Below are 27,686 nucleotides of genomic sequence, written 5' to 3'. Positions count from 1 at the left end.
GGAAGAGGCCTTCAAAACTCAAAGCTGGCTTTTTTACTATGTACTTTTAAGAGTTTAAAGGTAAAGTGAGGATGTTCTGATACATGAGGATAGGTTTGATTTTCTCCTCTTTAAAGCTTCCTTTAAGCAGAATGTGGCAAAGATAATCTGTTTGCCAGTATAGTTGGTCTCTCTGTGCTTCAGCTTTTATACCTAATGATCAGAAACATTCGGAACCAGACAGGCTAATATTTTACGAAATGTTTAGGATAATTTCTTGGCCTTATGTCTGGGGAGCAACTATGCAGTGCTTATGAAAATAGACCAGGAACCATGAGACTGGAGTTAGTCTCAGCTTTGGAATTATATATTAGTTACTTTATCATCTTGTCTTGTCTTCCTCATTTATAAAATGACACGATGAAACTGTAAGGTGGTTTTATTTATTGAGTTTTTGTGTGATTTCTGTAGTGTTGTTGAGCAGATATTTCTTATAATTAGATAGAGTGTAATATATCCTGTTTTTATAAAGAATGGAAACTTCGCCTGCTAATACAAAGAAAAGTTAATGCTTAAAGAATGACAGTAACTTACTAAAATTAAAGTTCTAAGGCAGTCATAGAAGTGATGAATAATATTATGAGTTCTGTGATAATAAACTGGGGCCTACAATGTGCATAACTTACCACACCTGAAAATTTAAGAGTAGAATAAGTGGGGTTTTTAGTAACAACTCTTTTTGCCCAGCTAATTTTCAGCACAAGGAAATATCTCCCCCTTTCCACAATTTGGTTAGCCTAGATTTGCTTAGCTCCTTCCTGTCAAAAAAGCAGCCCTTCAGTTTATCATTTTATTTTTAAAATATTCTAATAGTTTTTTTAAGATATTCTAGTAGTTTTAATGTATTAGTTTTATTCAATCTTGATTGATAGAATTAATCATTGTTTCCTCAGGTTTGTTTACTCTTCCCTTTCTACTTTTTGAGCTGAGGATGTTTTTCCTTTATTCTCACTCTTTTTTTTTTTTTGGTTTAGGAATAGAGAGTTTATTAAGAAACGAGTTTGTCTCACAGTTAAGCTTTTGTCATAGCTAATTAGTTTTGCTTACATAATGGTTTAACTAGTATTAGTCACTAAGTACTTTGTAATTGCAATTTTTATTAACTTCAAGAGTTATTTTAGGTGAGTGCTTTTAAGTCAAACAAATGAGCAAGAATAACAAATGTTTGACACTTTGGTTACTTGTTTTGCTTTACCTTTGACAAACGTAGATTAATTAATTTCTTGAGGAGGGCAGAGTAAATGAGTAAAGCAAAATATAAATTATGAGTTTTCAAAGAGATTTAGATATCTGCTCTTTTATATATTTCTTAGCATATTCATTGGAAACAAGGGCTGTTGTAGTACTTTTTAACTATAGTAAAAATCAGAGCTGGATCTTTTCCACCAAATCTTTGCCATCCTGCTGTATCTTTACAAACACAGCAGTGAGGGACTCTTATGGGTGGCTCAGTAGGTTGAGCATCAGCCTCTTGATCTGGCTCATGTCATGATCTCAGGGTCTTGAGATTGAGCCTTCTGTGGGGCTCCCCACTCAGTGGGGAGTCTGTTGCTCTCCTTCCTCTCTCTCTGTCCCTTAACACCCATGTGTATGCTCTCTCTATAAATAAATAAATAAATAAATATCACAGCACAGCAGTGAAACAGTGGTTGAGTGAAACACTTTTTGGTAGATCGTGTAATTGTTTAGTCAATATTCCTTTTTCCCTTCCCCTCCATGGAACGGAGTGGATGTACTTCCTGACCCACTGAAGTTCACCTTGGCCTCATGGCTTGCTTTGACTAATAAGATGTGAAAAACATAATATATACCATGTCTGAGCATAAACGCTGTATGTGCTTCCATGGTTGTATTCCTTTTCTCTTCTGTGAGAATAGCATACCCCAGGTGCTCTTTCTTCCTAGGACCCAGAATGATAGGCACATGGAGCAGATCTGAACCTGATCCACAGTCTGGAGCAGCACCATCATAGCCAGTCCATATAACTATGTGCAACAAAAAATGTTTGTCTTAGAAAGGGTTGTTAATTATATAACATCATCACATTACAATCTGACTGAACTAAACCATCCATCTAGGTAAAAGAAAATCAGGAGGATCCAGTGAAAGAACCAACTTATCCACTGATAGTCTGGCATTTTAATAAATGTAGTATTTTAAAATAGCAAGTGTTTTTCGATGTTGTATATAAGTCACATTTCTCATACTGTTAGTTCACCAGCATCCATTATTTATTTGTCCTATGGCTCTGGAGTCATAGGCCAAATAAATAAAAAAATTGTGTTTTTCAGCCTCATGCAGATTTTTGGCTATGTTAAAAGTTGCATGGAGTATGTTTGTGTGTATGTGTGTATGTGTGTGGTTTTTTTTAAGATTATTTTTCAGCTCCATTTGAAAGATGTTATATTATCAGTGATCTCCTTTTTCCCCCTTTTTTCCTTCCTTGTTAAGTTATAGGGTGAATTTGTGGTGAAAACTTGGTAAATTTTACTTAAATTGGGTGTATAATTAATGGAAGATGTAGAATTTGACTATTAACCAATTTTGCATGAAATCTTTCACTTGAATGCATTCATTCAGGCCCTGCTACCTGGCAAGCACTGTTCCAGATGCTGGTAATATTAAGAATAATGTAATTTCTCTGTTTCTTAAGGGACTTTGCAGTTTGCTGGAGGTCAGAAACAAACACAAGTAATAGCAGGAAGAGAAAAGTACTAAGTATATAGCACCATATAGGTGTAGGAAGACCTCATTTGTATTATAGGGGAAAGTGAAAGGTATAGGGGAATGGAGGAGTTGAAGGAGGAAAGCCTGATCTGATTTTTAGCTCCTTTGTTAGGCTATAACCAGCATATAAAATGTAAATTAAGGTTTATAATGCACTGATAAATTTATATTTCAGAATGATTGCCATTGTAGCACTAGCTAACACCTCTATCATATGTCACGTAATTATAGTCTCCTGTAGTGATGGGAACAATTGAGATCTAGTATTTTAGCAAGTTTAATGTTTATAATAGAATTTTGTTGTGTATAACCACTGTCCTGTGTGTGTTAGATCTCCATGGTTTTTAATCTACTAGTTGTAGGTATATTCCCTTAAATAAGCTCACTCCCATTTCTCCAGCCCCAGACCCTAGCAACACCATTCTACTGGTTTTGTTCTGTTTTGTCTTGTTTTTGCATTCATTTTCTTTTAGAGTCTACATAAAAGAGATACCCTAAATTGTCTATTTCTGACTTGTCTCACTTATCTTAATGACCTCAAGGTCCACCCATGTTGTCACACACAGCAGGATTTCTTTTTTTCTCATGGCTGAATAGCATTCCATTGTGTATATATACCACATTTTCCTTATCCATTCATCCATTGGACACTTACATTGTTTCCATATATAGTCTATTGTAAATAATGCTAGAAGGAACATGACAGTGAAGATATCTTCTGGGGATAATGATTTCATTTCCTTTGAATAAATACTCTGAAGTGAGAGTTTGTATTATAATACTGCTATCTTTAATTGTTTGAGGAACCTTCATACTGCTTTCTACAGTAGCTGAACCAGTTTACGTTCCCACTAACAGTACACAAGGGTTCCTTTTCTCCACAGCCTAATCAACACTTCTTTTTGATGCTAGCACTTCACATCTGTTATTATGGCTATCTTATTTTTTTTTTCATTTTCTTCTTTTATTATAACAGTAGTACACGCTTGTAAAAATTTCAAAAAATTTAGAAAAGTATGAAGAATAATGTAAAAGTCATTGGAGTTTCCACTATGTAGAGATATCCACTGTTAAGTTCTGAAGAATATCTTCCTAGATTTTTCAATATTCAGGGAGCCAGGATATATTACATATATACTATACCATATATAGTATGTAATATTTATTTGCATTTCCCTGATGATTAGTGATACTGAGCACCTTTTCATGTACCTCTTAGCCATTTGTGTATCTTACTTGGAAAAAATGTCTATTCTTACTCTCTACATTTTTTAATCATATTTTTTAATTGACTTGTATGAATTCTTTATAAATTTTGCATATTAACTCCTTATCCAATACATGGTTTGCAAGTATTTCCTACCATTCCATAGCTGTCTTTTCATTTATTTTTTATCTTTTTCAGTGTAGGAGATTTTAAGTTTTATTTAGTCCCACTTACTGATTTTTTTTTTCTTTTGTCATTTGTACTTTTGGTGTTATATACAAAATATCATGTCAAAACCAGTGTCAAGAAGGTTCTTACCCATGTTTTTTTCCTAAGAGTTTTGCCGTTTCAGCTCTTAGGTTTAAGTCTTCAAGTCCCTCTCAAGGTAATTTTTGTGAGTTGTATAAGTTAGTAGTCCAATTTTACTTTTCTACATGTGGTTATACAGCATGTTTTGTTGGAAGAGACTATCCTTTCCTCACCTGTTGTTCCTGACCCCCTTATCAAATACTAGTTGACCTTATATGCAGAGGCTTATTTCTGGGCTCTTTATTTTGTTCCATGGGTCCATGTGTCTATCTTATGTCAGCACCAAAGTTTAATTACCATAGCTTTGTAGTATAGTTTGAAATTAGGAAGTGTGATACCTCTAGTTTTATTGTCCTCTCCCATGATTGTTTTATCTATTAGGGATCTTCTGTGGTTCCGCACAAATTTGAGGATTGTTTTTTTTTTTTTTGTTTCTGTGAAAAATTATATTGGATTTAGGTAGGGATTGCATTGAATCTACAGACTTCTTTGGGTAGCATGAACATTTTAACAATATTATCTCTTGCAGCTGTGAACAGAAGCTGTCTTTCTATTTGTTTATGTTGTCTTCAATTTCTTTTAGCAAAATTTTGTAGTTTTTATTAGATCTTTTTATACAGATCTTTTACTCCCTTGGTTAAGTTTATTCCTCTGTATTTAGTATTGTTTTGGTACATTTGTGAATGAGACAGATTTTTTTTTTTCTTTTTCAGATGTATGTTAGTGTATAGAATGCAACTGATTTCTGTTTATTGGTTTTAATTTGTGCACTTTACTGAATTCACTGATTAGATCCTATACTTTGAGTCTTCGGGATTTTCAATATAGAAGGTCCTATCATCTGCAAATAATGACAATTTTACTTATTTCTCTCCTATTTGGATACTTTATATATGTTTGTTTTGCCTGACGGCTCTAGCTAGGACTTGCACGGCTATTTTGAATAAGAGTGGTAAGGTGAGCATACTTGTCTTGTTCCTGTTTCCCTGAGTATAATGTTAGCTATGGGTCTGTTGTATTTTGCCTTTATTATCATTAGATATGTTCTTTTGCCTCTCTTTTCATAGGATCTATAGTTTTCCATTCATCCCTATAGCATCATTATCTAGCTCTGGCATCAGAATAATTCTGGCCTCATAAAATTAGTTTAGAAGTGTTCCCTCCTCTTGTAGTTCTTAGAAAAAATTGAAAAGTGCTGGCATTAATTCTTCTTTAAATATTTGACAGAATTGCCCCGTTAAATGAGACATTTGTGGTCATGGGATTTCAGTTGTCAGGAAGTTTTTGATAATGATTCAAATCACCTTACTTGTTACTGTTCAGACTTACCATTTCTGTATCTCTAGGAAATTATCCATTTCTTTTAGGTTATCTAATTTGTTGGCATATAATTATTCATAGTAGTATCTTATGATCCTATTTATTTTGGTAGTGTCTGTTGTAATTTCATTTTGAATCTTCTGTCTCATATTCTGTCCCACTGAAGAGTTGTAAATTTTGTTAATCTTTCAAAAAAGGCAGGATCTTAGTTTCATTAATCTTTTCTATTGCTTTTCTGGTTTCCATTTACCTTTGCTCTGATCTTTATTCTTTCCCTCCTTATGCTAATTCTGAGCTTAGTTTGTTCTTTTTCTAGTTCCTTGAGGTGTAAAGTTAAGGCTGTTTATTTATGATTTCTTATTTCTTAATATGTGCATTCATCACTATAAACTTTTGTCTCAGAACCAGTTTTGGAGCATTCCATTGGTTTTGGTATGTTGTGTTTCCATTTTCATTTGAGATATTCTTTGATTTCCTTTTTTTTAATTGGGTGTAATTGACATGTGACATTATATTAGTTTCAGGTGTATAATATAAGGATTTTATATTTATATATATTGTGGAATGATTACCACAATAAGTTTAGTTAACATCTGCCACCATATGTAATAAGGTTTTCTTGTGATTAAAAACTTTTAAGAGCTACTCTCTTAGCAAATTTCAGATGTACAGTAGAGTATTAGGAACTGTAGTCACCATGCTGTACATTACATCCCCATGACTGACATTTTTTATAACCGGAAATTTGTGCACTTTGAATACCTTTGCTCACATCCCTCAACTCCCACCCTTCGCCTTTGTGTCTGTGAGCTTGGTTTGTTCCACATTTGAAAGCAAACAGCATTTCTTTTTCTGACTTATTTTACTTAGCATAATTACCTCAAGGTTTATCCATGTTGTCACAAATGGCAAAATTTTACTTCTTAATTCTTTTATTATGGCTGAATAATATTCCATTGTGTGTGTGTGTTTGTATATGAGTATATATACACTTACATACTGCTACTTCCTTACCTATTCATCGTTCAGTGGACATTTAGATTGTTCTGTTGTCTTGGCTTTTGTGAATAATGCAGCTTAGTAATCTTTTGTTGATGATTTTTGCATCTGTGTTCATCATGGATGTTGGCCTGTAATTTTCTTTTCTTTCGGCATCCTTGTCTGGTTTGGATATCAGGGTAACGCTAACCTTGTAAAATTAGTTTGGAAGAGTTCACTCCTCTTCTGTATTTTGGAAGAGTAAAAATTTCTATAAATTCCTTGGATACTTAGTAGAATTCACCAACGAAGCATTCTGTCCTGGACTTTTGTTTATTGGAAGTTTTTGATTACTGACTCAATCTCCTTACCAATAACTGGTTGGTTCAGACTCTCTCTTTCATCATGATGCAGTCTAAGGAGGTTGTATGTTTCTAGAAACTTAGCCATTTTTCTAGGTTTTTCAGTTTGTCAGCATATAATGGTTCATTGTAGTTTTTATGATCCTTTTTATTTTTGTGGTTTATTTGTAACATCTCTTTCATTTCTGATTTTTTTTTTTTTAATTTTCTTGGGGAAACTAAAGGTTTAAAGGTTTCTCAATTTTGTTTATATTTTCAAAGAAACAGCTCTTGTTTGCTTTTCTATTGTCATTTTTTTCTATTTTTTCTATTGTCATTTTAATGTCTATTTCCTATATAAAACTCCAAACCTTGTTACATATATTTTTTTTTTTTATATATAGCTCCAAACTTTTTTCCCCCTAGTTCCTTTACATATAAAGTTAGGTTGTTCTTATTTCTGAAGGTAGGCATTTATTGCTATGAACTCCTCTCTTAAGTTTTTGTATTTTTTATTTCTATTTTCATTGTCTCATTTTTTTAATGTTCAGTTAGCCACTGTATAGTATATATGATTAGTTTTTGATATAGTGTTCAATGACTCATTAGTACCCAGTACTCATTACAACATTTGCCCTCCTTAATAACCATCACCCTATTACCACATCCCTCCACCACCTTCCGTCTGAAACCCTCAGTTTGTTTCCCAGGCTCCATAGTCTGTCATGGTTCATGTCCCTCTCTGATTGCACCCATTTCAGATTTCCCTCCCTTCCCCTATGGTCCTCCATGCTATTGCTTATGTTCCACATATGAGTGAAACCATATAATTGTTTTTCTCTGCTTGACTTACTTCACTTAACATAATCTCCATCCAGTTCCATCACTGTCAGTGCAAATAGTGGGTATTCATCCTTTCTGATGTCTGTATAATATTCCATTGTGTATATGGACCACATCTTATTTACCCATCTGTCATTTGAAGGGCATCTCAACTCCTTCCACAGTTTGGCTATTGTGGACATTGCTGTTATGAACATTGGGGTGAATGACCCCTTCTTTTCATGACATCTGTATCTTTAGGGTAAATACCTAATAGTACAATTGCTGGGTCATAAGGTAGCTCTATTTTTAACATCTTGAGGAACCTCCATACTGTTTTCCAGAGTGGCTATACCAGCTTGTGTTCCCACCAACATGTAAGAGGGTTCCCACATCGTTGCCAACATTGTTGTTCGTGTTTTGTTCATTTTAGCTTTTCTGACTGATGGGAGGTGGTATTTCATTGTGGTTTTGATATGTATTTCCCTAATGGCTAGTGATGTTGAACATTTTCTCATGTGTCTGTTAGCCATTTGTATGTCTTTGGACAAGTGTCTCTTATGTCTTCTGGCCATTTTTTGACTTGATTATTTTGTTTTGTTTTGTTTTTTTCTTTTTTAAGATTTTATTTATTTATTTGACAGAGAGAGATCACAAGTAGGAAGAGAAGCAGGCAGAGGGTAGGAGGGAGGCAGCTCCCTGCTGAGCAGAGCACCCGATATGGGGTTCGATCCCAGAACCCTGAGATCATTACCTGAGCTGAAGGCAGAGGCTTAACCCATTGAGCCACCCAGGCACCCCTTGATTGTTTGTTTTTTGGATGTTGACTTTGAGAAGTTCTTTATAGATTTTGGATATCAGCCCTTCATTTGTAATGTCATTTGCAAATATCTTCACCCATTCCATGGGTTACTTGCCTCTTAGTTTTGTTGACTTCCCTTTGTTGTACAGAAGCTTTTTATCTGATGAAGTCCCAAAAGTTCATTTCTGCTTTTGTTTCCCTTGCCTTTGGAGATGTGACTTGAAAGAAGTTGCTGTGGCTGAGGAATTTTTAAATTTCTCTTTTAATTTCTTCTTTGATATATTGGTTGTTCAGTATCATGTTGTTTAATCTCCACATGTTTATAAATTTCCCAGTTTTCTTACAATTATATTCTGGTTTCATCAAGCATCTTTTCTGACCATATGGTATATGATTTTAATCTAACTATATTTGTTAAGACTTGTTTTGTGGCCTAATATATGACCTATCCTGGAGAATGACTGTGCACTTTAAGAAGGATGCCCGGGTACCTCAGATGGTTGAGCCTCTGCCTTCAGCTCAGGTCATGATCTCCAGGTCCTGGGATTGAGCCCCACGTCAGGCTTCTTGCTCACCGGGGTGTCTGCTTCTCCCTCTGCCCCGGCCTTTCGCCGTGCTTATACTCTGTCTCTGTATCTGTCTCAAATGAATAAATAAAACCCTTTAAAAAAAAAGTGCAGTCTGTTGTTTTGAATAAAATTTTCTGTAGATATCTGTTAAGTTCATCTGTTAAGGCCTATAATTCCTTTTACTCTCTGAATGATTTATCCATTGACTTATGTGGATATTTAAGTCCTCTACTATTGTATTGCTTTTCCTCCCTTTAGGTGTTCTAACATTTGCTTTATATATTTAGATGCTCCAGTGTTCAGTGCATAAATATTTACAAATGCTACATCTTCTTATTGGATTCACCCTTTTATCATTATGTAATCCCCTTTTTTATCGCTGATAATCTTAGTTTTCAAAGCCTATTTTGTGGGATATCCATATAGATACTCCAGCTTTCTCTTGATTTCTATTTGCATTTGTATGAAATAACTTCTTCCATCCCTTAACTTTCAAACTGCATTTTTTTTTTTTAGAATCTGTAGTTTTTTCTTAACTTTATTTTACTTTTTCAGTGTTCCAAGATTCATTGTTTATGCATCACACCCAGTACTCCTTGCAATACATGCCCTCCTTAATACCCATGTTCTTATATCCGAACACTCACATATAGGTACCATATGGATGGGTCTTATTTTTGTTTATTTATTTTAATCCATTTAGTCTGCCTTTTGATTAGAGAATTTAGTCCACTTATATTTAAAGTAATATAATAGCTATATACTTCTTGCTGTTTTATTGTTTTCTGGCTGTTTTGGGGTTCCTGTTTCTTTTGTCTTCTTTTGTTCTCTTCCTTTTCGTTTTGGTGGCTTTCTAGTGGTGTGCCTAGATTCATTTCTTATTATCTTGTGTGTGCACTTATCCACTGTAGGTTTTTGCTTTGTGATTACCATGAGGTTTACATTTAACAAGTTATATTTGTAACAGTTTGTTTTAAGTCATTAAGTTTGAATGCATTCTAAAGCTGTACAATTTTACTCTCCTTACACCTCTTTTATGTTTTGGGGGTCACAATTTACATCTTTTTGTTGTATATATACTTTAATTATTGTAGTTATTTTAACTGTTTTTATTTGTTAACCTTCATGCTAGCTTTGTGATTAATTCACTACCCTATTTACCAGTGAAATTTTTACTTTTACAAGTTGTTACTATTTAGCACCCTTTCTTTCCTACTTAAAACAGTCCCTTTAACATTTCTTGTAGGGCAGGCTTGTGGTGATAAACTCCTTTGGCTTTTGCCTGTGTGGAAAACTCTTCTGAATTCTGAATGGTAACTTTGCCCAGGATCAGTGTTCTTGGTTGTGACACTTTCTTCTGGTTAGCTTAGTTTTTTTTAGTCTCAGTCAGCACCTAGATTCAGGCTGATCAGAGGCCAGACCCTTGGGCAGTAACTTTAAGAATGAAGATATGTTTGTGGTTCCACTAGACTGTAGATAAGATTCACTGGCCATGAGAGCCAGAGGTGTTGTCTGCATGGTAGTTATGAAAATTGGGGCACCAATTTGGTTAGTTATTGTTTTTTGTTTTGTTTTAGATTTTATTTATTTGTCAGAGCATAAGCAGGGAGAGTGGCAGGTAGAGGGAGAAGCAGGCTCCCTGCTGAGCAAGGAGCCCGACATAGGACTCAATCCCAGGACTCTGGGATCATGCCTGAGCCAAAGGCAGACACTTAACTGACTGAGCCACCCAGGCATCCCAAATGTGTGTTTAATTAGAAGCCTGCCTCAGAATGCAGCTCTCGTATAAACCAATAGGCCTCTTTCACAAAAGACTAAGGTCCTAGTTCACTTTACCTCTTGCTGTGTCCTAGGGGTGGTAGCTTGGTAGCTATTTAAGTAAGAACTCTTTCTCTGTTGGTTACAGACCTATGGGATTTATGAGCATAAACTCCATTGGACACCAGAGCCAAGTGATATAGAGGTATCCCCCAGAAGCAGCTGTAAAAAATCAAGGCATCAGCCAAGAATATAATAAGTTCCCTTCTTAAAAATAATGGCGAGCTCCAGCAAGGTAGATGGAGAATGTAAATAAATATTGTATCTGCTGGCTTCTGTTCAGTGAGAGCAATTCTGTGGATATCTATATATGTGCCAAACTAGAAGCCTCAGGTCAGACCCTCAGGTCGGAGCCCCTGGACAAGAAAATAGGCCTCTCTCTTAGATTGGGAGTGGCTTTTGGTCTGCAAGCTGTACTCTGCCCTAGTAGTATTAGTCTGTCAAACTACCTCTTTGTTCCAGTCCTGTGAGACCCAGGAACACAAGCTCTCATTCTCTAGAGCCAGCTAATCAAGGGTGTTTTCTGAAAGGCAGCTACAAAAACTGGGTCACCTGGCACAAAAACCGGGATACCAGGTATAGATAAAATCTCTTCTCCAGGAGATACTGGTGCTCTAGAACATAACTGAGAGAGATTAGGAAGACGGTACTCACCAGCTTTCTTCCCCAGAGAGTCTTCCTCTAGGCCCCTGCCCTTCAGACCAATGCTTTAACATTAGCAAGTAAGTCTCTTTCACATAAAACCTGGCACCTGCAAAGGATGGTTTCCATGCCAGGCCCTGGGGCAGGTGAGTCTGCACTTGAGCCTTTTAAGAGTCATTTTTCAGTTTCCTATAGCCCCAGTCAATCTGATAGGTGTAAACCCTGTAGGTCTTCAAAGCCAGATGTTCTGGAGTCTCATCTCTCAGGTGCCAGTCTTAAATGTTAGGATGCCCAGTGTGGGATCAATTTGCTTCTCAGGGAGAGACTCCAGCTTCTGAATCCTCCTCTGATTATGGGTCTGTGGTGAGATTGTCTCAGTCTTTCCTACCCACTTTGATCTGCTTTGCCTCGTTTACCAGACGTGAAGAGCTCACTGCCAAGTTTTAGGGGTTTTTTCTGGAGGAAATTGTTCCATAGATAGGTATAGGTTCAGTGTGCTATGTGAGGTGAGTTGAAGGATCTTCCTCTGTCACTATCTTGAATTGGAACTGTTTTGTTTTTTTTTTTCTATTAGAGTTATATTTATTTCAACAAAATTAGAGTTATATTTATTTCAACAAAATTGTAAAGTAAAACTACAAAGAAAAATATTTGACACAGAGACACAATTTTGTAGAGAGGAAGTTTAGCACTAATTGATATAATAAATTACATCTGGTGGTATTTGGGAGGAAACTATTACCAGAAGAAACACTAAAGTACAGCATCATTGCCACAGCACATGAAAACATTCCCATAAAAATTAATGATATTCGTTTGAACACTTAATTTTTCAGCCCTCTTTGAATTTATATTCTGAAATTTGATGTTCTATTGCAGTTTCCACTTGCATAGAGTATGTTTCCATCACTGCAGGTCTCATATATAGCTTTAAAGCTGAAGTATATCTCCTATTGGCACCCAGTAGTTGGGTCTTACTTTTTGTCCAGCCAGCCAGTGCGCCTTTTGATTGGTGAATTCATTCCACTTCCATTTAGAGTAATTATTGATATGTAAAGACTTACTAATGCCATCTTAATTGCTTTCTTGTTTTGTATTTCTATCATTTCTTTTTCCCTCACTTTCTAGGCAGAAGCCTTTGTAAATTGGTTATTCTTCCCCGTGGTATGCTCTGTTTCCCCCTTCTTTGTCAATCTGCTATAGGTTTTTGTCTTGTAGTTACTGTGGGGCTTACATAAAATTTCTTAAAGATAAGTTATTCTTAGCCTGAAATGGTTTTATGTCTCATTGCATAGGTCTTTTTTTTTTTTTATTAACGTGTAATATATTATTTGCCCCAGGGGTACAGGTTTGTGAATCGTCAGGCTTACACACTCCACAGCACTCACCATAGCACATACCCTCCCCAGTGTCCATAATCCAACCACCCTCTCCACACCCCCCTTCCCCCAGCAACCCTCAGTTTGTTTTGTGAGATTAAGAGTCTCTTATGGTTTGTCTCCCTCCCATCCCATCTTGTTTCATTTTTTCCTTCCCTACCCCTCAAACCTCCCTGCCTCTCAAATTCCTCATATCAGGAAGATCATATGGTAATTGTATTTCTCTGATTGACTCATTTCACTCAGCATAATACCCTCTAGTTCCATCCACGTCATTGCAAATAGCAAATTTCATTTCTTTTGATGGCTGCATAGTATTCCATTGTATATAAATACCATATCTTGATGTTAGTTACAATTTAGATCTTTTTTTTGTTTCATTAACAACTTACTGTTACTGTAGTTATTTTCTCACTGTTCCTTTAGCTTTTATACTATTGTTGAAGAGCTGACACACCATCCTAATTTAGAATTAGTTTTCTAAGTCCAAAAGGAATATTTTTAACCTTTGCCTAGTGTGTTGTGTATTTTCGTATGTTTTCATGTCACTGGTCAGCCTGTCATGGTTTTAGATTGAAGAACCTCTTATTTTAGTGCTTGCAGGCAGGGCTAGTGGTGAACTTTTTCAGATTCAGTTGATCTGGGAAAGCCTTTATTTCTTTTTTATATCTAAAGGAAAACTTTGCCAGATTAAGTATTGTTGGCTGACAATTTTATATCTTTCAACACTTCAAATATGTCATTTTACTCTCTACAGGCCTATAGAGGTTCTGCAGATAAATCTGATAGTGTAATGGGAATTTCTGTGTAAGTTACATTTTTTTTCTTTTTTGACCTGGATGCCTTTAAAATTCTTCATTATGGAATTGTGACAATTTATGTCTTATAAAGGTCATTTTGTTTTGAGATAAAAGGGTAATCTATGGGGTGCCTTGGTGGCCCAGTTGGTTAAGCATCTGCCTTCAGCTCAGGTCATGATCCCAGGGTCCTGGGATAGTCCCATGTTGGGCTTCTTGCTCAACGGGGAGCCTGCTTCTCCCTCTCCTGCTCTCTCTGCTTGTGCTTCAATAAATGATTTTTTAGGGGCACCTGGGTGTCTCAGTGGGTTAAAGCCTCTGCCTTCAGCTCAGGTCATGATCCCAGGTCCTGGGATCGAGCCCCGCATCGGGCTCTCTGCTTGGCCAGAAGCCTGCTTCCTCCTCTCTCTCTGCCTGCCTGCCTGCCTGCTTGTGATCTCTGTCTGTCAAATAAATAAATAAAATCTTTAAAAAAAATAAATAAAAGAAATTATTTTTTAAAGATTTTATTTATTATTTATCTGTTGCAGAGAGAGAGATCACAAGTACACAGAGAGGCAGGCAGAGAGACAGGGGGAAGCAGGCTCCCCGCTGAGCAGAGAGCCTGATACGGGGCTCGATCCCAGGACCCTGAGACCATGACCTGAGCCGAAGGCAGAGGCCTAAACCACTGAGCCGCCCAGGCCCCCCACCTTTACTTTAATAAATATGTTTTTTTTTTTTTTTTAAAGATTCTATTTATTTATTTATCTATTTGACAGAGACACAGTGAGAGAGGAAACACAGGGAGAGTAGGAGAGGAAGAAGCAGGCTTCCCTCTGAGTAGGGAGCCTGATCTGGGGCTTGATGTGGGGCTTGATCCCAGGACCCTGAGATCATCACCTGAGTCAGGCAAACGCTTAATTAGGCGTCCCTAATATTTTATTTATTTATTTTTTTAACGGGTACTCTTTGAGTTCAATAGACAGGTCTTTCCTCCTGTTAGGGAAATTCTCAGCCTTGTTTTTTGTTTTATTCTTTTTAAAAAAAACTCTCTGCCCCCTTCTCTATCTCTTCTCCTTCTGAAATCATGATTATTCTGATATTTATTTTTTTTAATGGATAATCACCACTCATGTAGGCTTTCCTCATTATTTTAACTCTAAGTTCCCTCTTCCATGTTATGTCAAAATTCTTAGCCTCCGTGTCAATTATTCTTTCTTTCATGTGGTCTTTATATGTTCTCTGTTACATTCTTGATCTCATTTACTGAATTTCAGCCCCAGAATTTTGAAAGAACTCATTTTGTTTATATTTTAAATTCCTGATTTGATTGAACTTTCTTCCTGAATTTTCTTGTAACTTATTGAGTTTCCTCATTATAGCTGTTTTAAATTCTTTTTTAGAGAAGCCATATTTCCTTGATTTGTCATAACCTTTGTAGATATTTACCAGTACTTTTGAAGTAGTACATACCTCTTTATTCTGCTTATTGCTTCAGCAGATAGGGTATTATGTCCCATAGTATTGTTACCTTTTCCTCTGTGTTTATGAAGGTGCACCTACTCCAGTCTTGTCCCTTCTTTGGGGCAGTTTTGGTTTTTTAAATCTTTTGTGTCTTCTCCGGTTCTTACAATTTACCAAGGCAGAAGCCTTTCTTTTGTTTTTTAGCATGGAGTGGTTTCTGAGCATGCTCTCTGTCCACCGGAGACTGCTCTCACAGTGGCACATGACATCCTGCACAAGGAACTAACAGCATGAGGGAAGGTATGGGTTTAGCACTGTGGGTGCACTTACAGACCCAGCAGAATGATCCTGGGAGTAGTACCCCCCTGCTAAGCACAATTCCTTTTCCACCATTTGAAATTCTTACTCCTTGCTTTCCCAATATCCTCCCAACCTCCAGTTATAGATCTCCCACCACAGTACTCCAGGTGCTGAGGGAAAGAAAGGTTTTCTCCAGTTGCCATAACTAGGCACTCACTGCTTTCCTTTTCCTGTGCTCCTAGGAGAGGTCATGGCCATTGGCCAACCATGGTCATGGTTCCAGATAAATCAGAACTCTTCAGTGTTTCATTTTGCAGATGGGTAGTGCCAGGAGAATTTATCTTATAATCTCTTAGGTGGCCAAACTCCTATTTTTTTTCCCATTACAATGGTATGCTGGAGTCTGCCTTAGGGAAGGCTAGACTCAGGAAGGTTCTCTCTCTAATACTATTCCAGTCTGTACTCACCCAGTTTTTGTTCCATAGGGGCAAGAGAGGTGTAGGCATTTTGGCTGGCTCCTCTGGTTCCCCAGCCCATACAAGGTCCCTTAGTGGCTGCTCTGGTGGGTGAGACTCCTGCCAATTTCCCTGGATTAAGGTGATAGGTCTAAAAACATCCATGGGGGTGATGTCTAATCTTTTGATTTGGGGAGTGGATTAAAGAAGGAACATTTTATGCCAGCATGTTGCTGACCCCACTCTCCAGGATCATCAGATGTTCATTTTAGGAAGTATACTCAGGATGGAGAAGAGCTGGTCAAAATTGTAGAAGTATGAAATGGGGGAACATTTATGACTCCTATGAAGTTACTTTAATATTGGTCTAAGAGAAACATTAACTAGATTACATCATAGTTAAACCTACAAAATGATTTTATTATAATTAAGAAGTTTGAAATAGAGAAAATGAAGATATTGTATATTTATCAATAATGGCTTTTTCTTATCTGTACTTTACAAAAGAAGGAAAGGATGCCATTTATATTTTGACATATGGTACCCTTTATATATATAAAATGGAAGCTTAGAAAATATAACATCCCCTCTAAAAGGAGAATTACCCAAGGTAACATTATATAAGAATATGAAAATACCTATACCCTTGCCATTCTGCTTTCACTTGATGTTAAGAAGCAAATTCTAGAATTACTGAAAACTGTGACTGTCCTAACAATACTTAAATATACAGAATTGAATTTGACCTTATTTTTACTGATAAAACTTCCTTTTAATAAAATGAGATTTCAATAATATACAAAGTAGGGAATATTTTCACTAAATGCTCTCTGACTTTAAAATTCTGTGGCTAGTAAAATCCATTTTATTATTCATTATTCATAGTATTCTTGTTATTTATTCATTTTACTTTAATTGGGTATTGACAACAAAAGCAATTCAGAGATTGATTTGTTTTAGAGAGAGCATGAGAGGGAGGGGCACAGGGAGAGCGAGAGAGACTCCCAAGCAGACTCTGTGCTGAGCAGCAGCCCAAGCCCGATGCCACCATGCTGAGATCACGACTGAGCTAAAACCAGGAGTGGGATGTTCAGTCAAGTCAGCTGTGCCACCCAGGTGGCCCCAAAACAAAGGCATTTTATATTGCAGTAGCATAGAAGTTTCTAATTCCATACATGTTTCAAAGAGACTAAACCCTAAAATTAGAGTAACATCAAGTTGTTTATTAGATTGTCATAAAGATGTTTAATAGCTACTGATAAGTCAGTTAAAGTTAGTAATAAAAGTGAAAAATCTCCTATTTGATTTACAGATCTAAGTGACAATCTACACTATTGGTTAGTATCATACAAAATGGTTTTACTAGCCATAATCAGTTTTTCTTGATTTATATATAATGTTTTTTTTTAAACTAAAAATGAATCTTGTTTTTTTTTTAAGATTTTATTTATTTATTTGACAGAGAGAGATCACAAGTAGGCAGAGAAGCAGGCAGAGAGAGAGGGGGAAGCAGGCTCCCTGCTGAGCAGAGAGCCCAATGCGGGGCTCGATCCCAGGATCCTGGGATCACGACCCGAGCTGAAGGCAGAGGCTTTAACCCACTGAGCCACCCAGGCGCCCCAAACTAAAAATGAATCTTCTGTGCACAGTATTTAGAAAATACTTTTGGTTACTGCTTTCTGCAACTATGGTAGAGATCTATAAACCATATCAATAACAAGCATTCATAGTACTAGTGGTAGTTTTCCAGTAATTTTGTGATAAATTCTTCGAGTAATAGTACACATTAAATGTAGATTATTTTGTGAAATGGTGTTTTAATTGTAGAGGACTTTGCTATCTGACTCTCAATTTCTGCTCATGTCATGATCTCATGATCATGGTTGGTGGGATCCAGCACCCAGGCAGCCTCCTGGTTTGGCAAGGAGTCTGCTTGAGATTCTCTTTCTCTGTCCCTCCCCACACTGGTACATGCTCATTCTCTCTTAAATAAATCTTAAAAAAAAAAAAAGAAAAAAAAAATTGCTATTGGTCACACCTGGGAAAAGAATCCAGATTTTTCTGGACCATGTTCTTTTCAAAGAAACATGTCTGGATGTAGAATATATCCCTATTTTATAAAAAAATAAACATACAGGAAGAAGAATTGCATGGTCTTCAAACATTTGAGTTCTGAATTCTGATTGCTTATTTTGCCTCCAGCAGTCTGCCTCACTTAGTAACTACGTTAGGGAGTTGTGAGAATATAAACTGATAGGCATATTTTTTCACAGTAACAATGTTGACTTAGAGCTTTCTCTGCTAGAATTCCCTGTTAATAATGTTTATATTCAATAAGTATTCATCTTAAATTATTAAAAAATATGAAGTACAGTTTCATTTTTATTTTTACATCATAGATAATTTTTTCTAATCTTTTTTTGTTTTGTTCTGTTTTAGGTCACTTTTCACATTGAACCGTACAGCAATCGAGATGATCAAAGCATGTACAAAAATGTCAAATATATTATAGACAAGTGAGTCTTCTGTGTTTATAATTACTGTTTTATGATCAATGATAGTGAGTACATTTAAATTATATTTGAGATTTGAATGACTTATGGTCTGATATATTAAATTTTGTAGTGAATACTCATTTTGAGGAACATTTCTGAAATTCCTATAATTCACTTTCTGTATAGATTATTTACTGTTTAAATGTTTATTAAGCTATTTATGATTTGCTGGCTGACATTTTAAATTGGTATTCTATAAATCACAAATACAGATTGTCTTTTTAAAAGAAGGTTCAAATTATGAAATGTGAACTGCTTTATATCTATGGACCCGCATCCAATATTTTCATTTTTATTTAGTCTGATTATAAGGAAAAAATTAATACAGCTTCATTTTGTTCAAGGATTTTACTGATAAGAACCTGTGACAAATACTATACACGTAAAAGGAAACTTGTCAGCAGGAATAGCAGTTGACATATTCATATAGAAAATGGGCTTTTTATGGTGTTGGTCATCATTTGTAAACCTCAATATAATTTCTTGTTATGAAAAATGAGATACTGGATACATCAAGACATTACCTATCTTCAAAATTGAAAATGCATTTTTAATGATTATCCTTAATATGACTGATCCCCCAAAGAAAGTGAACAATATGTTTAAACTGTGTCGATTACCTTCATTTTCAATATAGAAAGTTATTGTCTGTGGAAAATGAGTTACAGATATTCACTTCACTTTTATGTATTTTTGTGTTCTAGATACGGAAATCATCCTGCCTTTTATAGGTACAAGACTAAGACTGGCAATGCTCTTCCTATGTTTTATATCTATGATTCCTATATCACAAAGCCTGAAAAATGGGCCAATTTGTTAACCATCACAGGGTCTCAGAGCATCCGCAATTCTCCTTATGATGGACTGTTTATTGCACTTCTAGTAGAAAGCAAACATAGATATGATATTCTTCAAGGAGGTTTTGATGGAATTTACACATATTTTGCCACAAATGGCTTTACTTATGGCTCATCATATGAGAACTGGGCAAGGCTAAAATTTTTCTGTGACCAGTTCAACCTACTGTTTATCCCAAGTGTGGGCCCAGGATATATAGATACCAGCATCCGCCCATGGAATGCTCAAAACACTCGAAACCGAATCAGCGGGAAGTACTATGAAACTGCTCTGGGGGCTGCACTCCATGCTCACCCCAGTGTGATTTCTATCACCTCTTTCAATGAGTGGCATGAAGGAACTCAGATTGAAAAAGCCATTCCCAAAAAAACCAGTAATACTGTGTACCTGGATTACCGGCCTCATAAACCAAGTCTTTATCTAGAACTGACTCGCAAGTGGTCTGAAAAATACAGTAAGGAAAGAGCAACTTATGCATTAGATCAGAAGCTGCCTCTTTCTTAATGCATTAAGTACCTATTGTTTTAAGTGTGTACTGATTGGCAGTTATCCCCATAATAAAAAGAATTTGCACTTTTTTAAAAAAATTGTGATATCCTTGCCATCCTCCACAATGCTGCACTGAAAAAATATCTGAGAGAAAAACTGTGCAAATAACATTCCCTGTGGCGTAATTTGCTGCTAATTTTTATCTCACACAAAACTGTATTACATAAATAATTAGTGCACGGTTAAATCCTTCTTGTATTCTGGGCCCAAAGAAATAGATCGTGTATATTGGGTATGTCTAGTGAAGAAAATAGAACCTAAAAGATCATGTACATGTTTCATGTAGACTTTTTTTCCCAATGATTCAGTCATCCAGAGTGTTCACTAACACAATAAAGTCTGCAATAAAAATTCTTAAGGAAAATAAAATCACAACTTCAGCCTTACTGTGCATCACATTGTGTTAGGAAGGCCTCCTTTCTATAGCACAATATGCATCATCCTTTGAGGATTGATTACTTATAGCATGCTAGGTGTTTTGCATGTCTAATACGTCTGTTTTACAATGCTAAATTCTAGATTTTAGAAGCTATGGTAAGTTCTTTCATGCTTCTGTATTAAGAAAACATAGTTGGTTCACAGTTATGAAGATAGAATGCCCAAAATACCAGTTTTTGGATAACCTGTCAAACTTTAACTTGTTATTCTATTAATGTTTTTAATCAGAGACCAACTGTTAGTAAGAAAGAAAAAAGTTGATACTATCATTGGATTTCCTTCTTAATATTTAAGCTGTTTTTACCAAAATAGGGAACATTTACGTAGCCTTTTAGGAACATGGAAATGAAAATTCTCTTGTATCTTAAATTCATTCCTGAAGTTTGACTTTTAAGTTTAATGCTTAATGATGGCAATAATCTCATTTAAAAGACAATATATCCCCATGTAAAAACATACTTTCATGGTATCTACCAGATTCAATACTTGTGATCAGCTGACTGTCCTATTGTGACAAATTAATCCACATATATGCTGAAAATGGATCTCTTTAATAGATTATATGTTATCCTTCAGTTCTTATAGTTAACTAGAACTCTAAAATATATATATACTATTACAAGAATATTATTTCTTAGATACTTAATTTACTGAAGAGAAACAATACTGAACAATAATAGATATAAATCTCCAGGTTTTAGAGATATTCAGAAATAAAGTAACTGTAGAATTTATCATAACACAGCCCATCAGGTGATGAAATTTATTTTAGCCAATGATTTTTAAATAAAATATCTTTTCTTTGAAAAAAGGCATGACTAATGTTAAACTTATTTATAAATTAAGAATTTGCCATTTCTCAGAGAATGATCAGGCCATGTGAAATTTAAGCAATAGTAGTAACTTACTTTCTAGAGGAAATTACAAGAATAAATCACTATAATGATAGAACCAAGGCTTTCATAGGAACATTCACACAGATACGACCTATGGATTTTTTTTTTCTTATATCCATGTAGCTACTATATATTATCACAGGGATAAACTCTAAATGTATCATGCCTAATAATCACTTATACCATATTTTATTAAATTTAGAGAAATTACTAAAGAGGAATTTTTGTCATTGCTTATACTGTATATTTGAACCTACTGTGACAGAAAGTTTTATGAAATAGTTCGAGATTAAGAGAAAGTGTATAAAAACAAGGTCAACAAATACTCAATGTGAATACTACCACTTTCTGTCTTGCTTCCACTGCAGACCTAGATAATCTACTACAACACTCTTTACCTCTGAGCTTTGTTGTGGTTCCCAACACATTACTCCAGCCAGCCAGTAAGGATCAGATTTCAAAGTAAAACGGATTTTTTTCTCAAGGGAAGAATGTTTGGAATCTGACTTCATAAGAGTTTAAGAATTTATAATTATATGAAAACCCTGTGTCTTTTTGCCTGTTTTAAAAAACAGGAATTATCTTTAATTTCATAAGTCTTCCTCAGGTATTCATTACAGCTGCCTTTATCATTTGACTTATAACAGTTTAAATCATGATGATCACAAGTAAAAGCAAAGAACTGATTGCCTAATTTAAACTACCTAGGTGTGACTTCAATAAACTAAAATAACTATTAAACAGTGTAATATATGCAACGCATGAATCACAATTCTTTTATGGTTTAATCAGTCTATTTTGACTGTATAGAAAATAATCTGTTTTATTGTTCTCCTTAAGGACTAATATTGTCAAAACTGCTGTTATTAATGTTTAAGTTGTATGTTAACTTTTTTTCTGTTTTAAAAGTAAAAGACTATTTTGTTATATGGAGTAATTAACTTTCATTTAATAAAAGCGTACGTGAAATAGTGTATCATAGGTATAAAAATGTGTCCCTTTCTATTTATAAAATATTTAATTTCTGATTAGCAGATGAAAAGTAGTATTCATTCAGAACTCTATTTTTTCTCTATTTGAGATATGTAGCATTTACAAAGTCTGTATCTTTAACTGTATTTACATTTTTAAATCTGTGAATTTGTTAAACACACACACACACACACACACACACACACAAGTTTTGGGCGTAGCGGGTAGAGGTGTTTTTTTTTATTCTTTGGGCATGATCCTATGTTAGCTCCAACTCTTTTGGGAAATCTTACCCTAACAAACCACCAGAGAATCTATCAAGTTTATAACCATGCACTTTTTCAAACTGACCAGTTAAAGATGACGGTTCCTGAATTCTATAGTGTCTACAGAAACAGCTCTTAAAAGTCTATATCTAAATTTTGAATCAAGGTAGAACACCCTCATGCCCCACAGTATAGAAGCAATACTTTATTTATGACCAGCAAAATTCCAGTTTTTTATAAATATCTATAATTTCAAAATGAAAAATGAACCTTACCACAAGCAAAAAAATTTATTCATTCAGGTAAAATTCTATAGTGACTTTGCTATATATCCACATAAAGTCTAAATGTTATTGTATGCTTCCTATAAGATTATCATTCTTGAGAATTCAAGTGCTACATTGCTTAATTACTTTAGAGATTCATTGTAGTCCAATCAAATAACTTAGTAGTAGTGCTATTATATTTCATCAATGATGAGGGGAACATTTTTCAATGTGGTTAGTTTTTGTTGCCATTATTGTTACATAATTTATGATATAAAAAGAAAAAAAGAAATAGTAAATGGTCACAGATCTAAAATTTAGTGAAGTTAAAACACAGTAGCACTATTTTGGATGTTTTAGACTTTATTTAAAAGCATCTTATATATTTTAAGTTTCTCAATTTACATAAAATTAACCATAAATTCAATCAAAGTTAAAGAGCCTTTTAAGAAAAGACCCCATGAAATAAATATTTTATGATATAAGGAAGTGGTATACTATGGTATATGATTGTATCATCATGCCTTGTTTTTGATTTTTTTAAAGAATTGGTTAATCTGAGCAAAGATTGTTGTAAACATGAAATAAAGTGACACTTTAGCTAATTACATTTAAAATACATTAATTATAATTATGTTCATGCATAAAAGTATGAGTCACTTTTACAAAAGCCATTATGAAAACACTATTAATTTGATAATGTCTAATGTAATATCTTTACCCTGATTTTTAAACAAATACAAAAGAGAAAAATAGAAGAAATTCACTTGTAATAAATGCAATAAAGTTTAGAAATTTATATATTTAAACACAGTCACCTAAAGGTAGTGTGTCAATGTTTTTTGGATGTGGTAAGTTTGTATTTACTGAATGCTGCCATTCTATGTATTGTTTTTTAATTACTTAGATTCTTTAGCCATGTGGCAGTCTATTAAGCCATTAGTATTAAAATAGTGCAGTCTAATCTCTGGCTTCATGTAAAAAGCTAACTGCAAGGCTGCTAAATTCTTACTTGAAAATTTGGTGTTATATTTAATTAAAGTACATTACTGGAAATTATGCTCTTGACTTTTTAGCTGTCTCGTAAAAAAAAAATGTTGACAATCATTTTATGAATAGTAGCAGAGCTTAAATTCTATTTTTCCTCATGAGTATTATGTATTCTTAGCTAAAGACTTAATATAATCCCCAAATAAAATATTCTTTTAATGTATAATATTTCATTGTTTTCTTTTTACTTTAATCATTCTTATGTAGAGTGTAGGTAGTGCTTTCTCTTTTTAAAATGTGTACTCATTTTGAAAACAGGATTTAAAGTATTTTTTCCATAAAAAGAATTTAAAAGTATATCAACAATGAAAGATGGGAATTTAGAAAGAATATACATCTATATACATGCTAGCATATATAGCTGACTGCATATTCAGTATTGAGCTTCAGAGTAGTTAATACAAGATGTTATATGGTTTGGTTTGGTTTGGTTTGGTTTGGTTTGGTTTTTTGGCCAGGAAAGGAGCATCTCCTTTACAAGGTAAACTGTACATTGTCATCACAATTTAAAATAAAAGGTAAAGCATAGGGAATATAGTCGGTGGTACTGTGTATAATGTTGTATGCTGACAGATGGTAGCTACACTTATGGTGAGCACAACATAACATATAGAGTTGTTGAGTCACTATGTTGTAAAATAATGTAACATGTATCAACTATATAAAAAAAAAACTTAAAAAAATTTTCCAATTGGCATTATACCTATGGTTTAAAAAACAAAAAATGTTAAAACCTATAGGAACCTGTCAGGTAATGTACTATAAATAAATGCATCAGGTTTAAGACCATAGAGAGTCCTAGGAACTGTGGACCACTCTCAACTAAAAGGAGTAGTTGCTAATCAGCTCTCATTTCATTTTGTAGGTATGGGTCACTAAAATGAGGACGTATGTATGCCCATGTGTGTATAAATTTTTTTCTAATTACAACATGTTGGCAAATGCCAGAAAAGATTTTTAAAATATTTCCTTGGTGGGGTCACTAATTTGTGACCTCTGATAGAATATAAAATTATTGAGAACATTTTTCATAACATTACACTCAAGGGGATTTCATATGACTAGTTATTGTGATGATTATTGGATAAGTTCTAAGTATATAATGAAACTCAATGAAAGTGAATCCATGAAGGTTCTGATTGTATGATAACTTTTCCCTGATCTTACAGAAGATCAGAAATAAAGCACCCCAACAATGAGGTACATGTCTCTTAGCCAGGACCAATATGCCAAGACCAAATTTCATTTATTATTTATCCTAATTTGGCTTTTTGAATAGCTGATTTGAATTAATTTTATTTACTGAGAAGGACCAATGCTTTCATTCTTTTGCCTATTCGATATAGATCCATGTTTGGAGCCTGGAAAGTAAGTAGAAAACACTGTAATTGCCTTTAATTATAGCCCCCATTTCTGTAACCTATTTTCTGCCTTTTTGATGCCTGCTATTCAACCTTTCTTTCTTACTCTCAACTTACCTCCCTTTCTTATCTGTTTTGTTTCAAAGAGGATATTAGTGATCTGTTAGAATATGTAACATGTGGCAAAAAAGTCTCAGTTGAAGTGGAACAAGAATAGGAATCCACATTGAACCCAGCATTAACAGGAAAACAATATTATGGTAAATACATTGCTATACTGGTGATCACAAATTTAAGCTTTTGAGTAGCCAATGTGAAAAAAAAATCTAATCATCTACATATTGTGCAATACTCATAGAGTAAGATACAAATTTCTCAAGAAAAGTATGGCTGTCTTAAGGATGTCCACTTTTCCCACATTTATTCAAATGAGTACTGAAAGTCTAGCCACAACAATCAATAAGAAATAAAAGGCATCTAAATTGGTTAAGAAAGAAAAACTATTTACAGGTGACATGATACAAAACACAGAAAACCTACAGGCTCCCCTAAAAAACTACTAGAAATAGGTGAATTCAGTAAAGGTGCAGGATACAAACTTATACAGAAATCTGTCATCTTTCTATATGTTAATGACAAGAGAGAAATTAAAACAATCCATTTAAACCATATTTAAAAAAATACCTTGAAATGAACTTAACCAAAGAGATGAAAGATCTGAATTCTGAAAACTCTAAAACACTGATGAGAGAAATTGAAGATAACACAAACAAATGGAAAGATATCCCATACTCCTGGATTGGAATAATATTGCTAAAATGTCCATACTACCCAAAGCAATCTACAGATCAATGAAATCTCTATCAAAATGACAACAGCATTTTTCACAGAACTAGAATAATATTAAGAAATATATGGGACCTTGGGGCGCCTGGGTGGCTCAGTGGGTTAAAGCCTCTGCCTTCGGCTCAGGTCATGATCCCAGGGTCCTGAGATCAAGCCCCGCATCGGGCTCTCTGCTCAGCAGGGAGCCGCTTCCTCCTCTCTCTCTGCCTGCCTCTCTGCCTACTTGTGATCTCTGTCAAATAAATAAATAATCTTAAAAAAAATTAAAAAAAAGAAATATATGGGACCACAAAAATCCCCAAATAGCAAAATCAATCTTGAAAGAACAAAACTTTCCCAGATACAAAATATACTACAAAACTAGTAACCAAGACAGTATGGCACTGGCACAAAAACAGACACATAGATCTATGGAACAGAATAGAAAGTTCAGATATAAACCCACACTTATATGGTCAATCAATTATGACAAAGGCAAGACTACAATGGGAAAAAAAAGTTTCTTCAATAAATGGTACTGGGAAAACTAGACCACTTTCTTACACAATACACAAAAGTAAAATGGATTAAAGACCTAATCATGATGACCTAAAAGCAGAACACTCCTAGAACAAAATAGGTAGTATTTCTTTGACCTCAACTCTAGCAACATATTTGTGGATATGTCTCCTTAGACAAGGGAAATGAAAAATTAAAATACTGGACTATGCCAAAATAAAAAGTTTTTGCACAGCAGAGGAAACCAGCAAAATGAAATGGGTCACTACTGAATGGGAGAAGGTATTTGCAATATCCAATAAGGGATTAATATCCAAAATATAAGATCCAAACTTATACAACTCAACATCAATAAAACAAATCTGATTTAAAAAATGGGCCAAGGACATGAATAGACATTTTCTCTAAGAAGATATACAGAAATACCAGCAGAAACATGAAAAGATTCTCAACATCACTAATCACCAGGAAATGCTAACCCAACTCACAATGAGATACCACCTTATACCTATCAGAATGGTTAGAATTAAAAAAAAAAAAAAAAAAGTCAAGGATGCAGAGAAAAAAGGAACCCTCATGAACTGTTGGTGGAAATGTAAGTTGGTACAGCCACTGTGGGAGTTTTGTAAAACATTAAAAATTGAAACACCATATGATCCAGTAATTCCACTACTGGGTATTTACCCACAGAAATGAAAACACTAATTTGAAAAGGTATTTGCATCCTTGTTTATTTGGCATTATTTACAGTAGCCAAGATAAGGAAGCAACCAGAGTGTCTATCTATGGGTAAAGAAGATGTGGTAAATATATACAAAGTAATATTACTCAGCCATAAAAAGAATGAGATCTTGCCATTTGCAATGACATGGATGGACTTACAGGGTATTATGCTAAGTGAAGTAAGTCAGATAGACAAAAGACAAATACCATACGGTTTCACTTTTATGTGGAATTTAAAAAATAAAAATGAACAAGCAAAACAAACTGACACATAAATAAAACTGTTGGTTGCCAGAAGGGAGAGGAGTGAGGGTATGAGCAAATGGGTAAAGGGGAGTGGTTTGGAAAGACAGACTTCCAGTTATGGAATAAAGAAATCACACGGATGAAAGGTACATCATAGGGAATATAGTTAATGGTATCATAATAGTATTGTATGGTGAAAGATGGTAGCTAT

The 27,686-nt window shown here is 34.7% G+C and overlaps 1 protein-coding gene across 3 annotated transcripts in view; it reads left to right on the top strand.

Moving 5' to 3' along the window:
- MANEA (mannosidase endo-alpha) overlaps positions 1–23,959 on the top strand; it is an 86,781-nt gene extending 62,822 nt beyond the window's left edge. For all 3 annotated transcript variants that reach the window (XM_080805372.1, XM_080805373.1, XM_080805374.1), the window contains 2 exons: positions 18,391–18,467; positions 19,211–23,959. In XM_080805372.1, the coding sequence (XP_080661498.1) occupies positions 18,391–18,467; positions 19,211–19,868 (735 nt within the window). In that variant the 3' untranslated portion in view covers positions 19,869–23,959. The remainder of the gene's footprint in view (positions 1–18,390; positions 18,468–19,210) is intronic.
- Positions 23,960–27,686: the final 3,727 nt, after the last annotated feature.

The sequence above is a fragment of the Martes martes genome, assembly GCF_963455335.1.
Source record: "Martes martes genome assembly, chromosome: 6".
NCBI classification, from domain to species: Eukaryota; Metazoa; Chordata; class Mammalia; order Carnivora; family Mustelidae; genus Martes; species Martes martes.
Note: the sequence above shows the minus strand (reverse complement) of the source record. Positions and strands in the feature narration are given on the sequence as shown.